Source organism: Tasmannia lanceolata, unplaced genomic scaffold (genome assembly GCF_043159265.1).
Source record: "Tasmannia lanceolata isolate RefF3 unplaced genomic scaffold, GAP_Taslan_0.1 ptg000003l, whole genome shotgun sequence".
Lineage (NCBI taxonomy): Eukaryota > Viridiplantae > Streptophyta > Magnoliopsida > Canellales > Winteraceae > Tasmannia > Tasmannia lanceolata.
The window spans coordinates 9,314,645-9,334,024 of NW_027518680.1; the positions used below are offsets into that span (position 1 = coordinate 9,314,645).

Consider the following 19,380-nt stretch of genomic DNA (forward strand, 5'->3'; position numbering starts at 1 on the left):
TCATCGTCATAGGAATCAAACACTGGTGGTGCTGAATGATCAACAAAAGCACCCTCATCATCAACATAATCCACCTCTTCTACAATTAATTGCTTCCCATCTTAGTCGAAATTCTTACACTCATTAGCCTGATGCCCCATCTCTCCACATTTAAAGCATCTCATCTTAGTCGAAATTCTTACACTCATTAGCCTGATGCCCCATCTCTCCACATTAAAAGCATCTCAAGCTGGAAGCACCTCCTTGTTTAGGATTAATGCCTCAGGTGTGCCAAACCACTCGGGCTGGCTGGGTCTGGGGTTGTGCAGAGTCTGCAGACCTCTGCAAAGCAGCACCCATCTGCTCGCCTCTTGCAACAGGCCTAGCAATGCTAGCAGGGGCATTCACAGACTGTCTGGCACATTCCAACTGCCTCTCAATCACTATTACACACTAGTGTGCCTTTGATATACTCCAGTAATCAAAGAAAAATTAATGAAACTTCTTTATCTTGCCTTAAACCCCCAATGTCTCTAGTAACTAATTGCTCGTCTGACTCGGATTGATCATTTCGGCCAATTAATTGGTGAAACTTATTCCTATATTCATCCACAGAATCAACCCCTTGCCTCAAATTCTACAATTGTTGAAATAATAAACAAGTATAATTGTATGGAAGAAATTATAACCCCAGTTCTTCAATTTCTCCAATGTGGCAATTATCTCTTTAAGTGGTAAGAAGTATGTTTTTTGGACAAATATAAAGATCAGTTCGTCTGGAAAAAATATACTATAATAAAGGGTATGGGTAGGCTGATTCAAGCCAATTCAGGATGAAAGCGGCTCTGGCCTATAAACGGCCTGGCAAGGGATCACTTCAATCTTAATCCGCTAAGTCAAACCAAAATTGACAGCATTTGCAAATTACATGGGTAAAGGAATCAAATCACAATATTTATTTGCTCTCAAAGAGACGTCCTTTTTTATTTTGGATGTGCTTTTATCTAAAGATTTAACCCAAGTTTCTACCCAAGAATGGCTAGGATATGTCATGTAGCAATAAGAGGCAGATACAAGTGGGAAAACAGGGAAATATGTAGCTTTCCAAGATGATGAAAGTTGGCATATTAAGATTAAACATTCATAAGTGAGAGTTTACCTCAATCAAGCGGCCATGCCAATACAAGAAAAACCCGCAATTGGCTCGTTCCCATTCTAGCTGACTACGACCTAGAGTCAATTGAACACCTTTACCCAGGATTTTACCTTTCTTTACAACCGTATTGTTGAGCGATTTTGCCAATGGTCGACTTTTAACCTGTCAAAGCAATCAAGTGAGTTCATGAACGCCATAAAAAATAATAGGGAAAAATACACTCAGACCCCCTCAACTCTCTGACACATTCAACGATGACCATAGAGTTTCAAAGTCATCAACTACACCACCTGACTTTTCAATGTGTATACGGTAGACCCCCTCTATTGATGGTTCGTCACTTTAACATGACGGAACGACTCAAACTAACCTAGGTTAATATTTTGAGGACAAAAATACCCTCCTCACGGGTTTTAAGACATTTGAAGAGGGATTAGGGTTACGCCATTTCCTTCCACTGCTGGATCTGCTACTGCTGCCCTCGCCATATCCGGTCGCCTCCGCCCTCGCCATCTCCGGCCACCATCGTCGTCTCCATCTCCCCTAAGAGAAGAAGATGGGGTTGATCTGGGGACTTTCTAATCTAGGGTTTGTAGCAAAAAATTGAAGGGGGTTTGAACATGGAGAGTTTATGTGAAGAAGTTGAGTTAGGGTTTTGAAATTCTTGAAGAAAGGAAGAAGAGAGGGCTGATGTGGGGATTTTGTTATTTGATCTAGGGTTCTACTAATTTGGAGAAGAAGGGAGAGTGATGCAGATTGTAGGCCCAATAAGAGGCATCTTTGCCCATTGGGACTTTTACATATTTATTTCCATGTTTTTTTTGTTTCTAGGATTTTTATTTCCATGTTTTAGTTTTTAGGGCTTTTATTTTCCATGGAATTTATTTACCTATAAATAGGCCTCATGTATTAGGGATTTTAACTTTTGGATGATTAATTGAATTGAGAGCTTCTCCCTAGATTTATTTAGTGGGGGCTATGATTTAGAAGGGACTCTTCAATCAGAACTTGCAATTTTTTTTTAGGAATTTGAGGCTACCGCCCAGGAAAATCTGTGACATTATTGGTGGTGTAAAATGGACAAAAAGACAAGGGGGTTAAGGGTTGTGATTAGGGTTAGGGTATGGGAAAGACAACAGGGGCTTTCGGATTAGTGGTTGGGCGAGGACGAAGGTCTGTCGTTTAGGATTTCGAGTATCTAGGGTTTAGGAGATGGTGACGGTGAAAGAGGGCAGCAGGGTGGTCTAGGGCTGAATTTTATTGGTGGAGGCAGAGAGATGGTTCTGGGATGTCTGTGATGGTGAGAATAGAGGCACTTTAGGGCTGGGTTCGGTGTGCCAAAACAGGTTTAAGGTTGGTGGGAAAAGAACTGCTTCGTGGGTTGTGGCTGAGAGGAAAGAAAAAAAAAATTGGCTTTGATTTCCGTTGCTCGAAATTCGGAGACTTGGATCCTTTGCTCTGATACCAAATATGATGTAGGGTTGGGAAGAAAATTAGAAGAAGAGGAAGAAGAAGAAAGAAGAATTAAAAGACGAAGAAGAAAGAATTAGAACTAGAAGACAGGAATTTAGGGAGAAGAAGAACTCAGGGTGAAGAAATCTCACTTAATAATCAATAATTCATCAAAAGTGACAAAAGAGATGTAGCTTTGCCTATAAATAGGCAATTAACAATCCTAAAATAAAGAAACTTAATTAAGACTTTCTAAAAACTAAAACATGAAAATAAAAATCCTAGAAACTAAAATAACATGGAAATAAATATGTAAAAGTCCTAACGGGCAAAGATGCCTCTTATTGGGCCTACAATTTGCATCAGAGAGGGTTTCTAAACTCTTCAACTAGAGAAGAAGAACTAGAGAAGAAGGAAGAGGGTTTGGGAGTCTAGAGAATACGAGTCGAAGAGTCGAGATGTCTGGAGCGAGAAGGATTCCGGCGAGGTTTTCCTTCAACTGTAAAAGCCCAAATTTTTGGGTAAAGAAGACGACAATTTCATTAAGATGGGTGGGCATTACAGATATTTCCTCGTTTCCGTCCACTCGGTCACGTTAAAAAAAACCATAGAAAAGTCAGGGGGTGTAGTTGATGACTTTGAAACTATAGGGTCATCGTTGAATGTGTCAGAAAGTTGAGGGAGTGTAAGTGTATTTTTCCCAAAATAATATTGAGAAATATATCAGCAAAAAGGTAAACGAAGACACGGGTAATTACCAATGAACCTTGAACAAATATCTTCATACGTGGATCTAAGAATATAACTTCCAAATATGATTGAAGTGAATAGTCCAAAGGCATCTGCGGAGCTCCACATAAACCCGGTAAGCTGAGTTGAACAATATGATACATTGAATAGAATTTGAACCGAAAAAGTACTATCAAATTGAAACAAGATGGACAAGATACTTAATACCTTCAATGGGAGACACGAATATCACCCAACACACACACACACACACACACACACACACACACACACACACACACGCATACTAGTATTCTGCACCCATGCTATGCATGGGTGAAATAGTGGGTGCCGAACAAACAACATGAGGTGTAAATGGTGGGCCCCACCCTAATTCATAGGTTTGGGTAAAGATGGATCCACCACATTAAAACATGAGGTGTAAAATGGGGGGATGGGGGGGCACCCATCATAGCAAGAGATGTAAATAGTGGGCCCCACCAGAGATGGTGGGCCACTAGATCAATTGAAAAGTGGTGGTCCCTACCCATGCTACCTATCCTATGATCGAGTATAAAAATTTTGGCCCATTCTATCAAAACAAAACATGAGCTCCACTGCTATGCATGGGTGAAATGGTGGGCCCCATACCATCAAAACATGAGGTGTAAAATGGGGGCCCTACCCATCATAGCATGAGGTGTAAAATAGTGAACCCGACATGGGATTGGTAGAGATGGTGGTCTGGGTAGCATGGGTAATAACTTTAATTTATAGCAAAATGTGATTAGTGGGGAGATAAGTGAAAAAAGCAAATTTCAGGGAAAAAAATTGGGCGCAAACTCAATTTTGAATGGACGGCAAACCCAAAATAATATGCGCACATTAATTGCAGGCAAACGCAAATTAATAAGGAAAAATCAGTTTTGTAGATTTAGGAAGTCGTGCATAGAATATGGTAACCGTCTACAATTTAAAGCAAAATCTCGTTAATGGTGAGATAAGTGCAAAAGCGAATTTCAGAAAAAAGATTTGGTGGATGCAAATTCAATTTTGTATGGCGAAAAATCCAAAATAATAGGCGGCAAATCCAAAATAATAGGCGCACATCAATTGCGGGCAATGATTTTATTGGAGGAAAAACTTTTTCCAAAAAAAAAAATCTTGGGAAAGACAAATGAACGGTAAGAAACATGCTTAGTATATATTATTGATATACACACACACACAAGCCCAAACAAGTCGTAAAATGCATGTACTTTATCTAGTTTAGCAATGCGTGTGTGTGTTGAGACACACACATGCATGCTTGTCTGCATGCTAAAAGGATTGATCTAGATTGCAAGGCCCACAAATTAAGTTTTAGGTTACCAAATTCCCACAAAAAATTTCATGCAAGCCTTAGGTTCTGGTGACTTTAAGGAAACTGTACAAAATAAGGTAATAATATTAGTAGGACCAACCTTCTCGCTCATCTGCCCAGGACGTGACCTGATCCGCCTAGAACGAATTAATATATCTCCCTTGGATGGGTTTCTGTTAGTCCACTCCAAACTATAATCCGATCCCCATTTATCCAAATTCCATATATATATTTGCGTTCCAGTTCCAGTGCCAGTTTCACGAAATTTTCCCACCTTCTCACCAATAAAATACTCATTAAAAGGTGAAAATTCCTTCATCGCTTCCAAATGAGAATTTGCTGTAGCTTCAGATTGGATACTTGTGTCCACTTCCATAAAATCTCCAAGCCTGCAATAGCTTACAATAGGAATCTCGATATTCTGCAGCAATAGACGGGTCAAATCACTAAATGGAGGACTTCAAAAGTGAACACATTGCAAAGCACCACAGTGAAATAAGAGATCACGGCAAAGAGCATTTAATGGAAGCTTACATCTTTGCCTTCATTAAAAGCTTGTGACAAAAAGGCTACAGATCTGGAGATGGAAGTCTGTGTAAGAACAATAGCATCCTGGCCAAGCCTCATAGCTCCTGTCTACAAAGATGCAATGACCAAAATTAGCATAAAAAAATAGAAAAAAACAGAGCGCACAACTTAATATTTTTCTGATCTAAATCATTGAACATTGGGATAAGAGCACTATCAATATTTATGGGCCTTTTGTTCTGAATCACACCATCAGAGACAACGAAAAATACATAAAAGTACCCAAAAGATAATGAATTCCATTCCACTATCAAAAGAATACTAAATACATGACCACTCCAAATATTATGGTCAAAATACAAGTAAACAATAAAAATGGCATTGAAAAGTGTTGAAGAGTGTTGTAGGGTAGTTTAAGTATTACTTGTATAGTGAAGGGTATTGTAGTCTTTGTACTCATGCTGCACTAGTTGGGCCTATATATACATCATATTACATGGGAGCTCCTTAGTGGAGACTCTCCATCTCTCCATTCCTCTCTTCTTCTTCCTCTCTACCCCTAGCCTCATTGGTATCAGAGCAAAGATTCTGTGAAAGTAGAAGAAGAAGAGTTCCATCTCACTTTACGCCATCCACGCCTCTCTCTCTCTCTTACGATTTCTATTTTTGCGTGGAACCCTTGTTTTTTAGGTTTGCCGTAAAACCCAAATCCAAGCCCAAATCCTAACCAAATCTCTCTCCCATTTTCTTTCCCTCTATATCCTCTCGAAAAATCTCTCCTCTTTTGAAAATCTCTCCCATTTTTCTGTTTTGCGCTATCGCAAACCCATTTTTTGGGATTTCCATTTACGGGGTTGCCGTAACTCCCTGAAATCTCTCTTTCATTCTCGCACTCTCTGTCTTGTGTGAAACCCTTTCTTTGGTTTTCCGTCACTCCATCATGTTCTTCGCTTTCCGTCTCTCTATTCGTTGTGTTTCATGGTCTTTGTGTTGCTCTTCAAGGTGCCCACCAAGTGCTTGATCAAATGTCTAAGACAGGTATTGTGCCTTGATCGTGTTCTTTTCATTGCAAGTTGACGGCCTTCGGCCTCAACTTGAGGAGGAGTGTTGAAGACCCCATGTAGTTCCAAGGACGGAGTTTGTCTAGTGTTGTCTTGAGTTGTCTTGTTGTTATCTTGTTGTTGTCGTCTCCTTCCGCATGATGTAGTTTCGCCACCTTTTTAGTCTTTGTTCGGTAGTTCGTGTTGGTGGTTGTTCTTCCTATTCCATCTTGTTGTCTTTTTCAATTGATGTTCTTCACCATTCTTGGTTGGTTGATTGGTTCTTTATGTTGTTGGTGATTTGTTTCTTGGTTAGTTTCTTCCGCATCCTGTTTGTTGGTGCTTCTACAAGTATGTGTAGTTTCCTTGCGTAGTTTTACGCACTCATCCTGGTTTGAATTGCAATCCACCTCTCATTGTGGCTATATGCCGGTCGTTAGCGTGGCTTTCGGCCTTATCTCTTCAGACGATGTGTTGTCCCTCGTCAACCTTGTGTCTCATCTCTCCGGACGACTGTGTCCCCCGTCGTTGGTCGGTCATATTTCCAGGCGACGGTGTCCCCCGTCGACCTTGTCTCTCCGGACAACGGTGTCCCCCATCGTTGGTCGGTCATATCTCCAGGAGACGATGTCCCCCGTCGTTGGTGGGTTATATCTCTAGGCGACGGTGTCCCCTGTCGACCTTGTCTCTCTGAACGATGTGTTGTCCGCCGTTGTTTGTCAATTGTCTCTCCAGGCGATGGTGTCCTCCATCATTGGTTGGTTATCTCTCTCCAAGCGATGTTGTCCCCCACCGTTAGTTGGTTATCTTTCACCAGGCAACGGTGTCCCCCATCGTTGGTTGCTTCCTCTCACCCTTCTGGTGGTGGGAGTAGTCCTTCTTCTATTAGCGTTGTGCCACTCAGGCGATGTCTTTGCCAGTGCTACTTCGCCGTTCACAGTGCGCGCCTTGGGCGTGCTTATTTTTGTTCGAGGCTTGTTGTTGTTCCTCTTAAGGTGCTTTTGTTTTATCGTTGTTGGCATGCAACTTCATTCGTCATGTTCTCATTCAGGGGGAGGCCATGTTGTGATCTCTCTCACCGTAGTGCTGCTTTAGGGGGAGCTGTTCTTTTCTGATGGCCGTTGATCTCCTTGTTGTACTCTTGTGGCTGTTGCTATCTTTTTGTTATGCTTTCCATTATGTATTAACCACACCAACTTGAGGGGGAGTATTGTACCAAGATGGTCGTGTAAGAGATTATTGCTTTTTGTTGTATGAGTATTTTTGAGTTGTTTGTTGTAGTTTTCTTTGTAGCAAGCTGGAGTACCATAGTCTATACACTCCATCTTGAGAAGGAGTGTTGAAGAATGTTGTAGGGTAGTTTAGGTATTACTTGTATGATGGAGGGTATTGTAGTCTTTGTACTCATGTTTGCCCTAGTTGGGCCTATATATACATCATATTACATGTGAGCTCCTTAGTGGAGACTCTCCATCTCTCCATCCCTCTTTTTCTTCCTCTCTAACCATAGCCTCATTTCTAACAAAAAGGTTAAACAAAGATAACATTCCAGTTATTTTTACAACAAAACAATTCATATAAAAATCAAAATGAAACCCCTCTCTTATGCACATAAAAGCTCGAATTGCAGTCATTGTCAAGAAGAAAATTCGATGAGGTTGTGCATCTTGCAAGGCAGATGATGCCCACGACAATAGGTGTTAGCTAAGTGTTAGCATTCAACAAATTCATTTGGCAAGCATTAAATATGAGGATGTGATACAAAGGTGTCTCTTAAGCAGTCACACAGAATGTGCAATAAACAAATGTCCAGTGAGAACATGAACTTCATCCAAAAGACAGACCAGCCAAGTTGGATGGAGTGTGTGAATCAAGGACCAACTGTAATGCGTATAAGGTTTCCCCTCGTGGATGATGTGAATGAGACATTGTCTTTGAGTAATAACCAAAAGATTATTAGATCTTAAAATTAACATTGTTTTCAGCAATAAAAAATTAACTTCATTAGAACTTAAAATTAGTACAAAAATAGATGTTTGGATGAGTTTTCCATGAGAAAGGACAAGACAATGCTCCATAATAGCATTGTCTCCACTATTAAAAAACCAAACTGGTCAACCCTTCTTGCCAAACCATCCATCATACCATTTGAAGGTCAGACGTCTTGGGATATGCTTGAAGTTTGGAGATAGTCCGTTGTAGAATATGTTTTGCTACAGCCGTTCAAGAAATATAACTCAACTCAACTCAACTAATCATTTGCCCCAAACAAGTTGGGGTCGGCCAATGAATCCTTTAGGAAATTTTCATGAAGAAGGTGAAAGAATCTACCCGGCTCAAATTGACTAAGTCTAATTCTGACACCAGTTGGGTTCGTCTACATGGATCATTTTCTTCCATTCTCTCCTATCCAAGGTCGTGTTCTCTGTTATGTTCCTAGCCATCAAGTCTTTCCTCACTGTTTCTACCCAAGTTGTTTTCGGTCTGCCCCTACCTCTTTTTACTCCATCAACTTGGCACGAGTCACTTTTTCTCACTGGAGCATCCAAAGGCCTACGTTGGATATGCCCAAACCATCTTAAGCGGTGCTCTCTCATCTTCTTCTCAATTGTGCCACCCCACATTTTAACAAATGTCTTCATTTTTAATTCTATCTAACCTTGTGTGGCAGCACATCCATCTAAGCATTCGCATCTCCGCTACACTCATCTTATGCACATGCTGCTTCTTGGTGGCCCAACATTTTGAGCCGTACAGCATGGCTGGCCTCATAGCTGTCTTATAAAGCCATTCAGAAAATATAAAAATAAAAATAAAAATAGAATACATTTTGCTAATCTTCATGGCCTTGGGGAATATTTTCTATCCCATGTAATTCATCGAATCATCTTCATCCACAACACAAATTTTCCTTCACTCGGAAGCTGGTAAAGTGTGTTCTTATTCCAGCTTTGTTGAGTCCCCCACCCATATAGATCAGACAAAAAAGCTTTTACAACTCTCATATCATTCCTAAATGATGTGATTCAATAGCTATAGACTTTAGTTAGTTTTTTACAAAAGACTTGTTTAGTTCTTTCATTTGGAATTTATTTCTATTTCTAGTCATACTTTGTTTATCCTACGGCATGGTTTGAAATTTCGGATTTCGGTCAACACCGAAACGACCGAAATCCGAAATGGCCGAAACGTTCGAAATTTTGGTAACTTTGGCGAAATTTTGGAGAAAATATTAATTTTTAATTCCTTTACAAAATTTCAGCCGAAATTACCGAAATTTCGGTTTCGGCTGGGTCCGAAATTTATGCCGAAACCAAAATTTCAAAGATGTCAACATCAACAAATGATCCACCTTTCTCACCTTTTTCCCAAGGCCTACTATCACTTAAGTCCAATCCCACACGTCACTAATTCAAAATACAGAGTTAGTAATTTTAGTAAGTACTAACTTACAATTTTTAGTTAATATGGACTTACTATTTTTAGTTAATATGGACTTACTATTTTAAAAAAATATGAACTAAGACAATAACAAAGCAGGAAATTTAACAACCTAACGGTGATTTATCCAAAAAGAAACAAAATTACACAGGAAGGAAAGAAAACGAAACCTTAAGAAAGGGAAAGGGGGTCCCAAAAGACAATAATGATCTCAAAAAAATGACATAGCAAGCGAATTAACAATATAGTGGCACTGTTTTAAATTTCGACTGAAAATGGCACGACACAACCGAAATATTTCCGTTTCCTTCCCCACCAAAACCGATGCCGAAACAAAAACGTATTATGAAACCAAAATCGTAAGTATATATTAGTGGTATATTATATCAGTATGTGTTGTATATTTATATTTATATGAATTGCATGTAAAATTTAATATACATGTATTATGTATACAATATTATATGAATTCCATGTAAAATGTAGTGTGCATTGAATTATCAAACACGTGGGACAGAGCATGGCACAAAGTGTAGTATGTTGTTAAAGCAGTATGAATGGTTGTCTTGTTTATGTGATGGTTTCTAAGTTTGTACTTGTGTTTATTCATTCTATCATTTCCTAATGTTACATCTTAAAATCCTATCATTTGCATATGTTTCCATACATTTCCGTTATTGTGACATGATTTTACTGGATTTCAACTGAAATTTCTAACTGAAACTCAAAACATTTCCTTTTTGTAATTACAGAATTCCTTTTTGTAGTTACAGAAACCAAAATAGAAATCAAGATGTAAAACTTTGTCTAAGGTCCCATTTACTTTCCATAGGACATAGCAAGAAAGAATTTGTTAAAGCATTATGAATGGTTTTTTTTTTTAATAAGGCAGATTTATATAAAAACAGAACCGAAATGGTCCTGAAGAGAAACAAAGAGAAGAGAAAAATTACAATAAGTCAAGGAGGAAGATAATCAAACCATTCTAAAACTGCCCTAAAAACACCTCCCCTAGCTAGAGAATCTGCTTCAGCATTGGCTGATCTCCTAACATAGTCAAACACAATAGAAGAACCCTGAACCAGGTCCTCAATCTCCTCGAAAAAAGGCAAAAATCTCCAAGGAGGGATCGCCTCACCCGAAAACCAGCGAATTACATTTAAGGAATCCCCTTCCACTATAATTTTGTCAAAAGCCGATCTATCCAAATACTTGATCCCGCTATGAACAGCTCTGACCTCTGCTTCATTTGAGTCTGCTACTTCGATAGGTCCCGAGTAAGCCCAAAGAACTTCCCCCTTGTCATTTCTACATAAACCCCCAATTCCTGCTTCTCCAGGGTTACCAAGAGACGAACCATCGAAGTTAAGCTTCATTAGCCCATCTGAAGGAGGATGCCAAGATTGGATGATTTTCACTTTGCTGACCCCTTCCTTACAGATGATTGCCCATCCTTCCCAAAGGTCAAAAGCTGAAACAAAACGAAACAAAGGGAGGCTCCAAGCCCAAGATATAACAGCAGCTATCAGCTTTACATAAATCCAATAGGGAGACCTAACCTCTCCTTCAAAGACTCGCGCATTCCTCTCTTTCCACAAGAACCGCCACGTAGCCAGAAGGCACATCTTCCAGAGAATCCTGCCTTTCTTTCTCCAAGGATTCCACTTCCAACTTCTAATGAAGTCAGCCATAGTTTTGGATGGGACCCAACAGACCCCAAAGCGAGCGAAAATGAGACCCCAAATGACTCTAGCTACCTTGCAATGGATGAAAAGGTGATCTATTGATTTGCCATCAGATAAGCAGAGAGGACAGTGATCTACCAACCACATTCCACGCTTCCTCAAAAAATCCATTGTCTGAATACGACCACTGCAAACTGACCATCCAAAGAAAGCAACTCTCGGTGGACAAAAGAACTTCCATATTGAGGAAGACAAAGGCTCCGCTAAACTAAAAATCATGTGATGGTAAAAAGTTTTAACTGAAAATAAGCCAGAAGGGCTCCAAGTCCATACTCGTCTATCTGCGCCCGCTTTCTTGATGTAGCAAGCTTCTAATAGAGATAGGAATCCTTGAAGATAATTCAATTCTCTATCAAAAAAGGCTCTTCTAAACTTGGGAGTCCAAACCACTTTCGCATCCACTCTTTCGAAGCAGTCATTGACCCATGCCCCTTTCTGAGACGACACCATAAATAACTCCTGAAAAAGCTCCTTGAGAGGCACAGCCGAGCACCAAGGATCCATCCAAAAACGAATCCTATCCCCCACATAGACTTTGAAACGAATGCCTTACGTAAAAAGAACCTCCACCTTCAAAATATCCCTCCACACCGAGACACCTTTGAATTTATAATTGTCAGCAGAGCACCAGTTTCCTTTCGATAACCCATACTTACTTCCAATAACTCTAACCCACAAAGAAGACTGTTCTTCGCCAAACCTCCAAAGCCACTTTCCCAATAGAGCCTTGTTAAAACCTTGAACCCTCCTGATACCCAATCCTCCATTTTTTATAGGGAGACAAACCGCACTCCATTTAACCAAAGGAATCCCTTTTGAAGAACCCGATCCTCCCCACAAAAATCTTCTCCGGATTTGCTCAATTCTCTGAGCTACACTCACAGGGCATTTAAAAAGAGAATGAAAATAGATCGGAATATTTGATAAAACTGCCTTTATGAGAACCAGCCTACCGCCTTTGGATACCAAGTTACGCTTCCAGGTGTCCAATCTCCGCTCAATTCTGTGAATAATGGGGATCCATAAATTTTTGTTTGGTCTTCCCACTCCTAGCGGAAGGCCAAGATAAGAGGCTGGTAGAAAATCGAAGGCACAACCCAGGATACCTGCAAAGGAGGAAGCGTCACACTCGTGAACGTTGATCGCATACAGCCTGGATTTCGCAAAATTAGATCTTTGGCCCGAGACCATCTCATAACACCTTAAGATTGCTTTAAGATTTAGAATCTGGGAGACAACCGGAGGGCAAAACAGGAGAGTATCGTCAGCAAATTGAAGAATCGATACTTCTACCCTATTGTTGCCTATTAGAAACCCTTCAAAGAGACCCAACTCACTTCCTTTTTTCATCAATCTGCAAAGGGATTCTGCTACTATCACAAAAAGAAAAGGAGACAATGGGTCCCCCTGCCTCAAACCTCTAGTCGATTTTAAAAAACCTTTGGCAGAGCCGTTGATCAGAACAGAGAACCAAGCAGCCGCTAAACAATTTCGGATCCACCATCTCCAACGGCCACCAAAGCCCATTCGACCCAGCAGATAATCTAAAGCTCCCCAGTCATAGGCCTTCTCCATATCAAGCTTGCATAGAATCCCTCCTTCCTCATTCCTTCTGTAATAATCGATAGCTTCATTAGCTATCAAAGAGCAATCAAGAATTTGTCTGTTACTTATGAAAGCGCCTTGACAGTCCGAAATAAGTGATGGTAAAACCACTTTGAGGCGATCCGCCAAAACCTTGGCAAGAACTTTGTACAGGCTACCCACCAGACTAATCGGAAGAAAATCCGAAACTTTGGACGTCCCTTCTATCTTTGGAATTAGGGAAATAAAAGTAGCACCTGTCCCTTTGTCAAGAACTACTCCCTCAAAGAATTCATGAAAAAATTTTAGTAAGTCAGATTTAACAGCTTCCCAACATAGTTGGAAAAAGGCCAAACAGAAACCATCTGGACCAGGAGCTTTTTCTTTCGCTAAAGAGAACAATGCTTTCGTAATTTCCTCCTCAGAGAAAGGGATTTCCAGCCAATTAGATTCCTCCAAGCTTAAACTGTCAAACAGAATCTCTTGAGGAATTGGACGAAGCATCCCATCAGCTGAGTACAGAGACCTGTAAAAATCAATAATTTCCGCAATAATCTTCTCCTTGTCCGACACACAGACCCCCTCCACCACTAAAGATTCAATTCTGTTTCTTCTCCTGCGGGCGCTGGCCATGGCATGGAAGTAGGCTGTATTTTTGTCGCCCTCGGACAACCACTTGACTCAGGATTTTTTACGCCAAGAAATTTCTTCGAGCAGCAGCAGCCCTTTATGCTCTTGGATTAACCTTCCTCGATCCTCATTGTCTTTTTCTGATGCCAGACCACACTTTTCTAGGGCATTTTGCTCCAGCATTCTATCCTCCAGGATCCGCTTCCTGCCGTGATCAAGCTCTTTCTTCTCCTTAGCCCACTCTTTCAATTTTGATTTAAGGAATCTTAATTTTTTGCCAATGATTACATCAGCTGGACCTTCAAAGACGCAATCAGTCCACCATCTTACTAATCGAGCCTCCATAAGAGAGTCTTCCAACCATGCTAATTCAAATCTAAAACGAGCCGGACCCCACGACTCCATTTTAGGATCTAAGAGAATAGGGCAATGATCAGAAACTGAATGAGCTAGAACTTTCTGATAGACCTCCGGAATTATTGCCAACCATTCTCCCGAAAGTAAGAATCTGTCGAGCCTGCTCCTGATCGATCCTCTGGCCCAAGTGAAAGATGCACCGCCCAATGGCAGATCCACCAACTCATTGACCGCGATGAAGTCAGAAAAATCTCTCATACCTGAATTAACTCGCTGGCACCCTAACCGATCCCCTATTTCTAAAAGTTCATTGAAATCTCCCCCGATGCACCAGGGGTAAGAGCAGAGAGATCTCATCTTTGCCAATTCCTCCCAAAAAAGACTCTTGTCAGCTGATAATGTAGGACCGTAGACTCCAGAGAATAACCAAACAGAATTGTCATTCGCCTTTCGGAAAGCTACTGAAAGAGAAAAAACTCCACGCCATACATCTTTAATGATCCATTTACCCTTGTCCCAAGCCACCAGAATGCCCCCCGAAGCCCTTTAGAAGCTAAGAAAGGAAAGTCCCACTCATTTTTGAACCCCATGCTTCTAATGTCTATTCTACTAATATGCGCCAACTTTGTTTCCTGAAGGCACACAACTTCAGGTCTCCAAATTTTAACTAATTCTTTAATTTGGATTCTTTTCTCCTGTAAACCCAAACCATTAATATTCCAAGATAAGATCTTCATTAACAACCTTAATCAGGTAATCTTCCCCGCCCTGACACCGAAGGCTCTCCCTTTTTTCTTGGATTTAGGGTCTTTACTGAGCGACCCTGAATCATAATTGATATTAGATTTTAATCTTACCAGCTCTCTTTCCTTCCTTTTCAAATTTGCTTCAGAAAGGGTATTTGAACTTGTAACACCCCCAACCTCCCTGAGCTCAGCCTCCTTGATACTAGATCTGTATTCCTCTTCAGGTCCCGTAAAGACTAAAGCCCAGGTTATTACTAATTTGCAAAGTGTGATCCACCATCATATCAACCACATCCGAATGAGAGCCAGACCCAAAAACATTCTCAGACAAAACAGGAGAAAGCTCTGAAACGAAAGGCAGTAGAAAAGACACTACCTTGCTACACCACCTCAAAGAAGAGACATGAGAAAAACTTCCGAGCGATACCCTTACAAGAAGACGAAAAGGATGCTCCCTAGCGCAGCCAGAGAAACAATTCACCAGCCCTCCAAAACCACTGAAATCAATCAACACCTTTTCGTAACCCAAAAAGCAAAGAAGGAATGAAATGCCAACAGGAAGAATAAAATTTGAAACCCTAAGCTCATTCTCCACCAGACTACTCCCCCTCGGTCCTTCCCCCTCAAGCGCCTCTTCTATCTCGAAGATCAATCTGGTTCGAAGACCACCCACTAGAATTAAATCATGAAAACACCTCTGAGCCATGGAACCCTTCAAGGAAGAAGGAGAACCATAAGAAAAATCCTCCCCACAGACAGGTAGCTGCAAATGTTCTGCTGGAGAGCCATAGGTTCGATCCCTGAGTCTATCGAGAATAAAAGCCTGGGAAGGGCTCGAAACTTTTTCTAAGGTAAATGGAATATTAGGCCCATTTGCACACTCCGGATGAGACCGTGCGCAAGGCCCATCAAAATCGACTGGAGAAAAAGAGGCCCAAGGCTCCTCTGGACTTTTAGGGCCCACAGATGAAAAAACAAGAGGGCCTGCTGATGAAAAATCTGCTTTTCCAGGAAAATCTAGAGGGCCCACTAATGACACCTCAAAAACCGAAACTCGAGATGCATCTCGATTAGACGATGGGGATAAGGCAGAGATAATATCATCAAAGCTGTTGACCAGAAAAGAGGTCCCCTCCCCTGATGAGACGTCACTGACAGGACCACACATACTCCTCCATCTGTAGCCTTTTGGGGAACCGGATTTTTGAATTTCAAAATTTCCGCCAGCTGTAGCACCACTATCCTGCGCCCCATGCAGCGCACGGTAGTCTTGATTCGAAATGACCGCCGGTTCCACCTCCCCTTCCTCCCTATCAGTGATCTCCGGCACAACCGTCGAGGGAGAATCTTCTTGACTGGCATTGAAAACTTCCTTATCCAAAATAAAAGGGTTTTCACCTTATTCATCTGCATAAACCCCTTCAATATTAGGTTTAAAGGAGACCCACCTCTCTTCATTCCTTTCCAATCGATCAACCGCAGAAATTGCAGAGACTTTTATAGTATTCTCTTCTTCTTCATCTCTTTCTCTTGAAGCTAGAATCCACCTGAGAGCCCCATCAATAGAACTTTGAATGGATAGCTCTTTACCAGGAATGCCTTCTGAAAAAATCAGCATCCGTCCCGCCTCATAACCATACCCCGCGAAGCAAGAGGAGTCAACCTCCATCACCTTACCTATTTTTCCCCCTATTCGACGAAAGTTGTCTGCGCACCAGTCTTCAGGCGGAACTCCTTCTATCTTCCACCGGTATGGGTTCCCAGCCTTAGGAAATTTTGCATCCCACAACAAAAGATCCTCAAGAGGAGAGTTAACTGCGAGGTTCCAATCCCTAATTAATTGAAATCTGTTAATGCCCGAGGGAATGGAGATTTGAATTTCTAGTGTTGCAATTTTATAAACCACTACCTCTACCCCAAAACTACTATTTCGAGAAAGCCAGGCCTCCATCGCCTTCAAATCACCGTCCCATCCCTCCCTCATCTTCCCCCAAAAGCCTAGATCTGCATTGCTAATAGACTTCAAAGGAACCACTTCGAGACTAAATGTTACACCTTCTGAAGTAGCAGGAAGTAATTTCTCCACTCTAGCTCTCCCTTCATCAGGCTCTTTTGGAATAGAAACATGCACCCTTCTCACCTTCACTTCTGATTTCACTGGGAAATTGAAATCCAAACTGGACCAAAACTTGTTACATTTCCAGCATCTGACCCTCTTTCTGAAGTTTCTGAAAGCACATTTACAACACCTCCAATCTCCCAGGTCCCCATCCTTTCTTCTTTTGGAAACACTTTCAACTCTTCTCTCAGATTTGCTTTTTACTGGAAACCAATCCGCCCCCTCATCTTTTTGGGACCTGTTTCCCAACCCAGTATCAGTTAAAGGGCCAAGCGGTATCATATTGGCTCAAGAAGCTATAGAGATTCCTCCTTCTGCAAAACTCCTCTGGTCCCCTAAAGGAGTCAAGTGTGCCCCACTAGCCCATCGAGGTCGAACACCCACTGCTCCACTTACACCGATTGAGGCCCTCGGGGGGGCCCTCCCAAGGGCTCTATTAGCTCCACTCATAGAGAACAAACCTCACTAAAGCCTCCTCCTTTCAGAAAAATGTGCAGGCCACTAGACAGGATTAATCCACCAGACTCCGATTCCGATACCCACGAAGACACAGAAATGGAAAATGACACCGAAGCGGAAGATACAGAAATAGAAGAAACAGAAGAGGAATACGATGAGCCCTACGTGTACAACGTAGAAACCTCTACATCAGAAACTTCAGTAACATGATCGGAGAGGGAAGAGTTCGAGGCTGAAATGGAGAGAACTAGGGGAGGAGACCAAGCTACTACGGCTAACCTGAGAAGAACTCCCACTCCAATTCCACCAACTCCGAATCTCTCCGAAGCGCTTACCAGCCATCCATCAGTCGCCAGAGAAGAAGATCACCGCGGCCACCAAGTCCCACGGCATTCATAGATTTATCCACACATTCTTCCTCGGATTAATCTTAACACGAAGCCCCAACTAGATTTCGCCAGAGAGAAGCTCACGCCGGAGAAGATCACACCGGAGTAAATCTCATCAGTAGGTAGCATTATGAATGGTTGTCTTGTTTATGTGATGGTTTCTAAATTTGTACTTGCGTTTATTCATTCTACCATTTCCTAATGTTACATCTTAACATCCTATCAATTGCATATGTTTCCATACATTTCCGTTATTGTGACATGATTTTACAGGATTTCAACTGAAATTTCTAACTGAAACTCAAAACATTTCCTTTTTGTAATTACATAATTCCTTTTTGTAGTTACAGAAACCAAAATAGAAATCAAGATGTAAAACTTTGTCTAAGGTCCCATTTACTTTCCATAGGACATAGCAAGAAAGAATTGTTAAAGCATTATGAATGGTTGTCTTGTTTATGTGATGGTTTCTAAGTTTGTACTTGCGTTTATTCATTCTACCATTTCCTAATGTTACATCTTAAAATCCTATCATTTGCATATGTTTCCATACATTTCCGTGATTGTCACATAATTTTACAGGATTTCATCCGAAATTTCTAACTGAAACTCAAAACATTTCCTTTTTGTAGTTACAGAAACCAAAATAGAAATCGAGATGTAAAACTTTGTCTAACGGTCCCATTTACTTTCCATAGGACATAGCAAGAAAAAATCCCCATTGATCTCATTTCTTACATTCCAAAAAGTCTCATGATTCCCATGAGTAGAAACCTCCAGAGTAGATCCCTGGAAGGAAACAGACAAGCATCTACTAAACAATTCATAAGATAAGAAAAATGGAATAAAGGGCTTAGTATGAATATAATGGAAAAGTGAAAATCACACAAAGTGGATTCCTTTGACAATGTCCTTCAAAAAAATCTAAAAGAAATTGTTGGAATGGAGTAGAATCAGTGGATCCTGTCCCAACATTTTGAAACTGATAATAAAAAAACTATTATACTACGATAACAATTTCAAGTTTTCAACCCGAAAACAGCGAATTGTAGAATCCTAAAAATAAAAAATCCAGTGATAATCCAGCTTTGACTGAAACTGAAAAAAGCAAATATGGCTATAGATTCGAAACGGAATTATCCCTGTCATATGGAAAAGAAATAAGAACCTATTTGATCAGCCACATGTTACAAACTAGAATACACGACAGAATAATAAAAAGCTTGGATACATGGCAGGGTTGTTTCCTTTTAGCATAGCACCCGACCCATAATAATATGGGAATGAAACTCCACAAAATTCCAAAATATTATGAGAATGAAACTCCAGAAAAGTAGCCCAATAATTACGTACGAAAAATAATAGAATACAGCCCCTTCTCTGGTCACACTTAAGAAGAAAGAAACTCCACAAAGTAGCCAGTTAATTACGTGTGAAAAATAACGGAATACAGGACCTTATATGGTCCACGTAAGAACCCTACAACCAACAACATACTTGAGTCTGAATGATATAGACGCGCATTGAATATAATATGCGAATGAAACTCCACAAAACTAGCCCATTAATTACGTACGAAAAATAATAGAATACAACCCCTCTTGACTCTGAATGATATAGACACTCATTGAATATTAACCATAAGGAGTTCACTCATTTTATA

General features: G+C 40.8%; 1 protein-coding gene across 1 annotated transcript in view; it reads right to left on the reverse strand.

Moving 5' to 3' along the window:
- The window catches only part of LOC143850325 (uncharacterized), a 73,402-nt gene that overhangs the window by 19,702 nt on the left and 34,320 nt on the right, over window positions 1-19,380 (reverse strand). The window contains exons 8-11 of the mRNA XM_077359583.1: window positions 5,214-5,315; window positions 4,780-5,100; window positions 3,346-3,429; window positions 1,139-1,297 (exon numbers count right to left, since the gene is read on the reverse strand). Of these exons, the coding sequence (XP_077215698.1) occupies window positions 1,139-1,297; window positions 3,346-3,429; window positions 4,780-5,100; window positions 5,214-5,315 (666 nt within the window). The remainder of the gene's footprint in view (window positions 1-1,138; window positions 1,298-3,345; window positions 3,430-4,779; window positions 5,101-5,213; window positions 5,316-19,380) is intronic.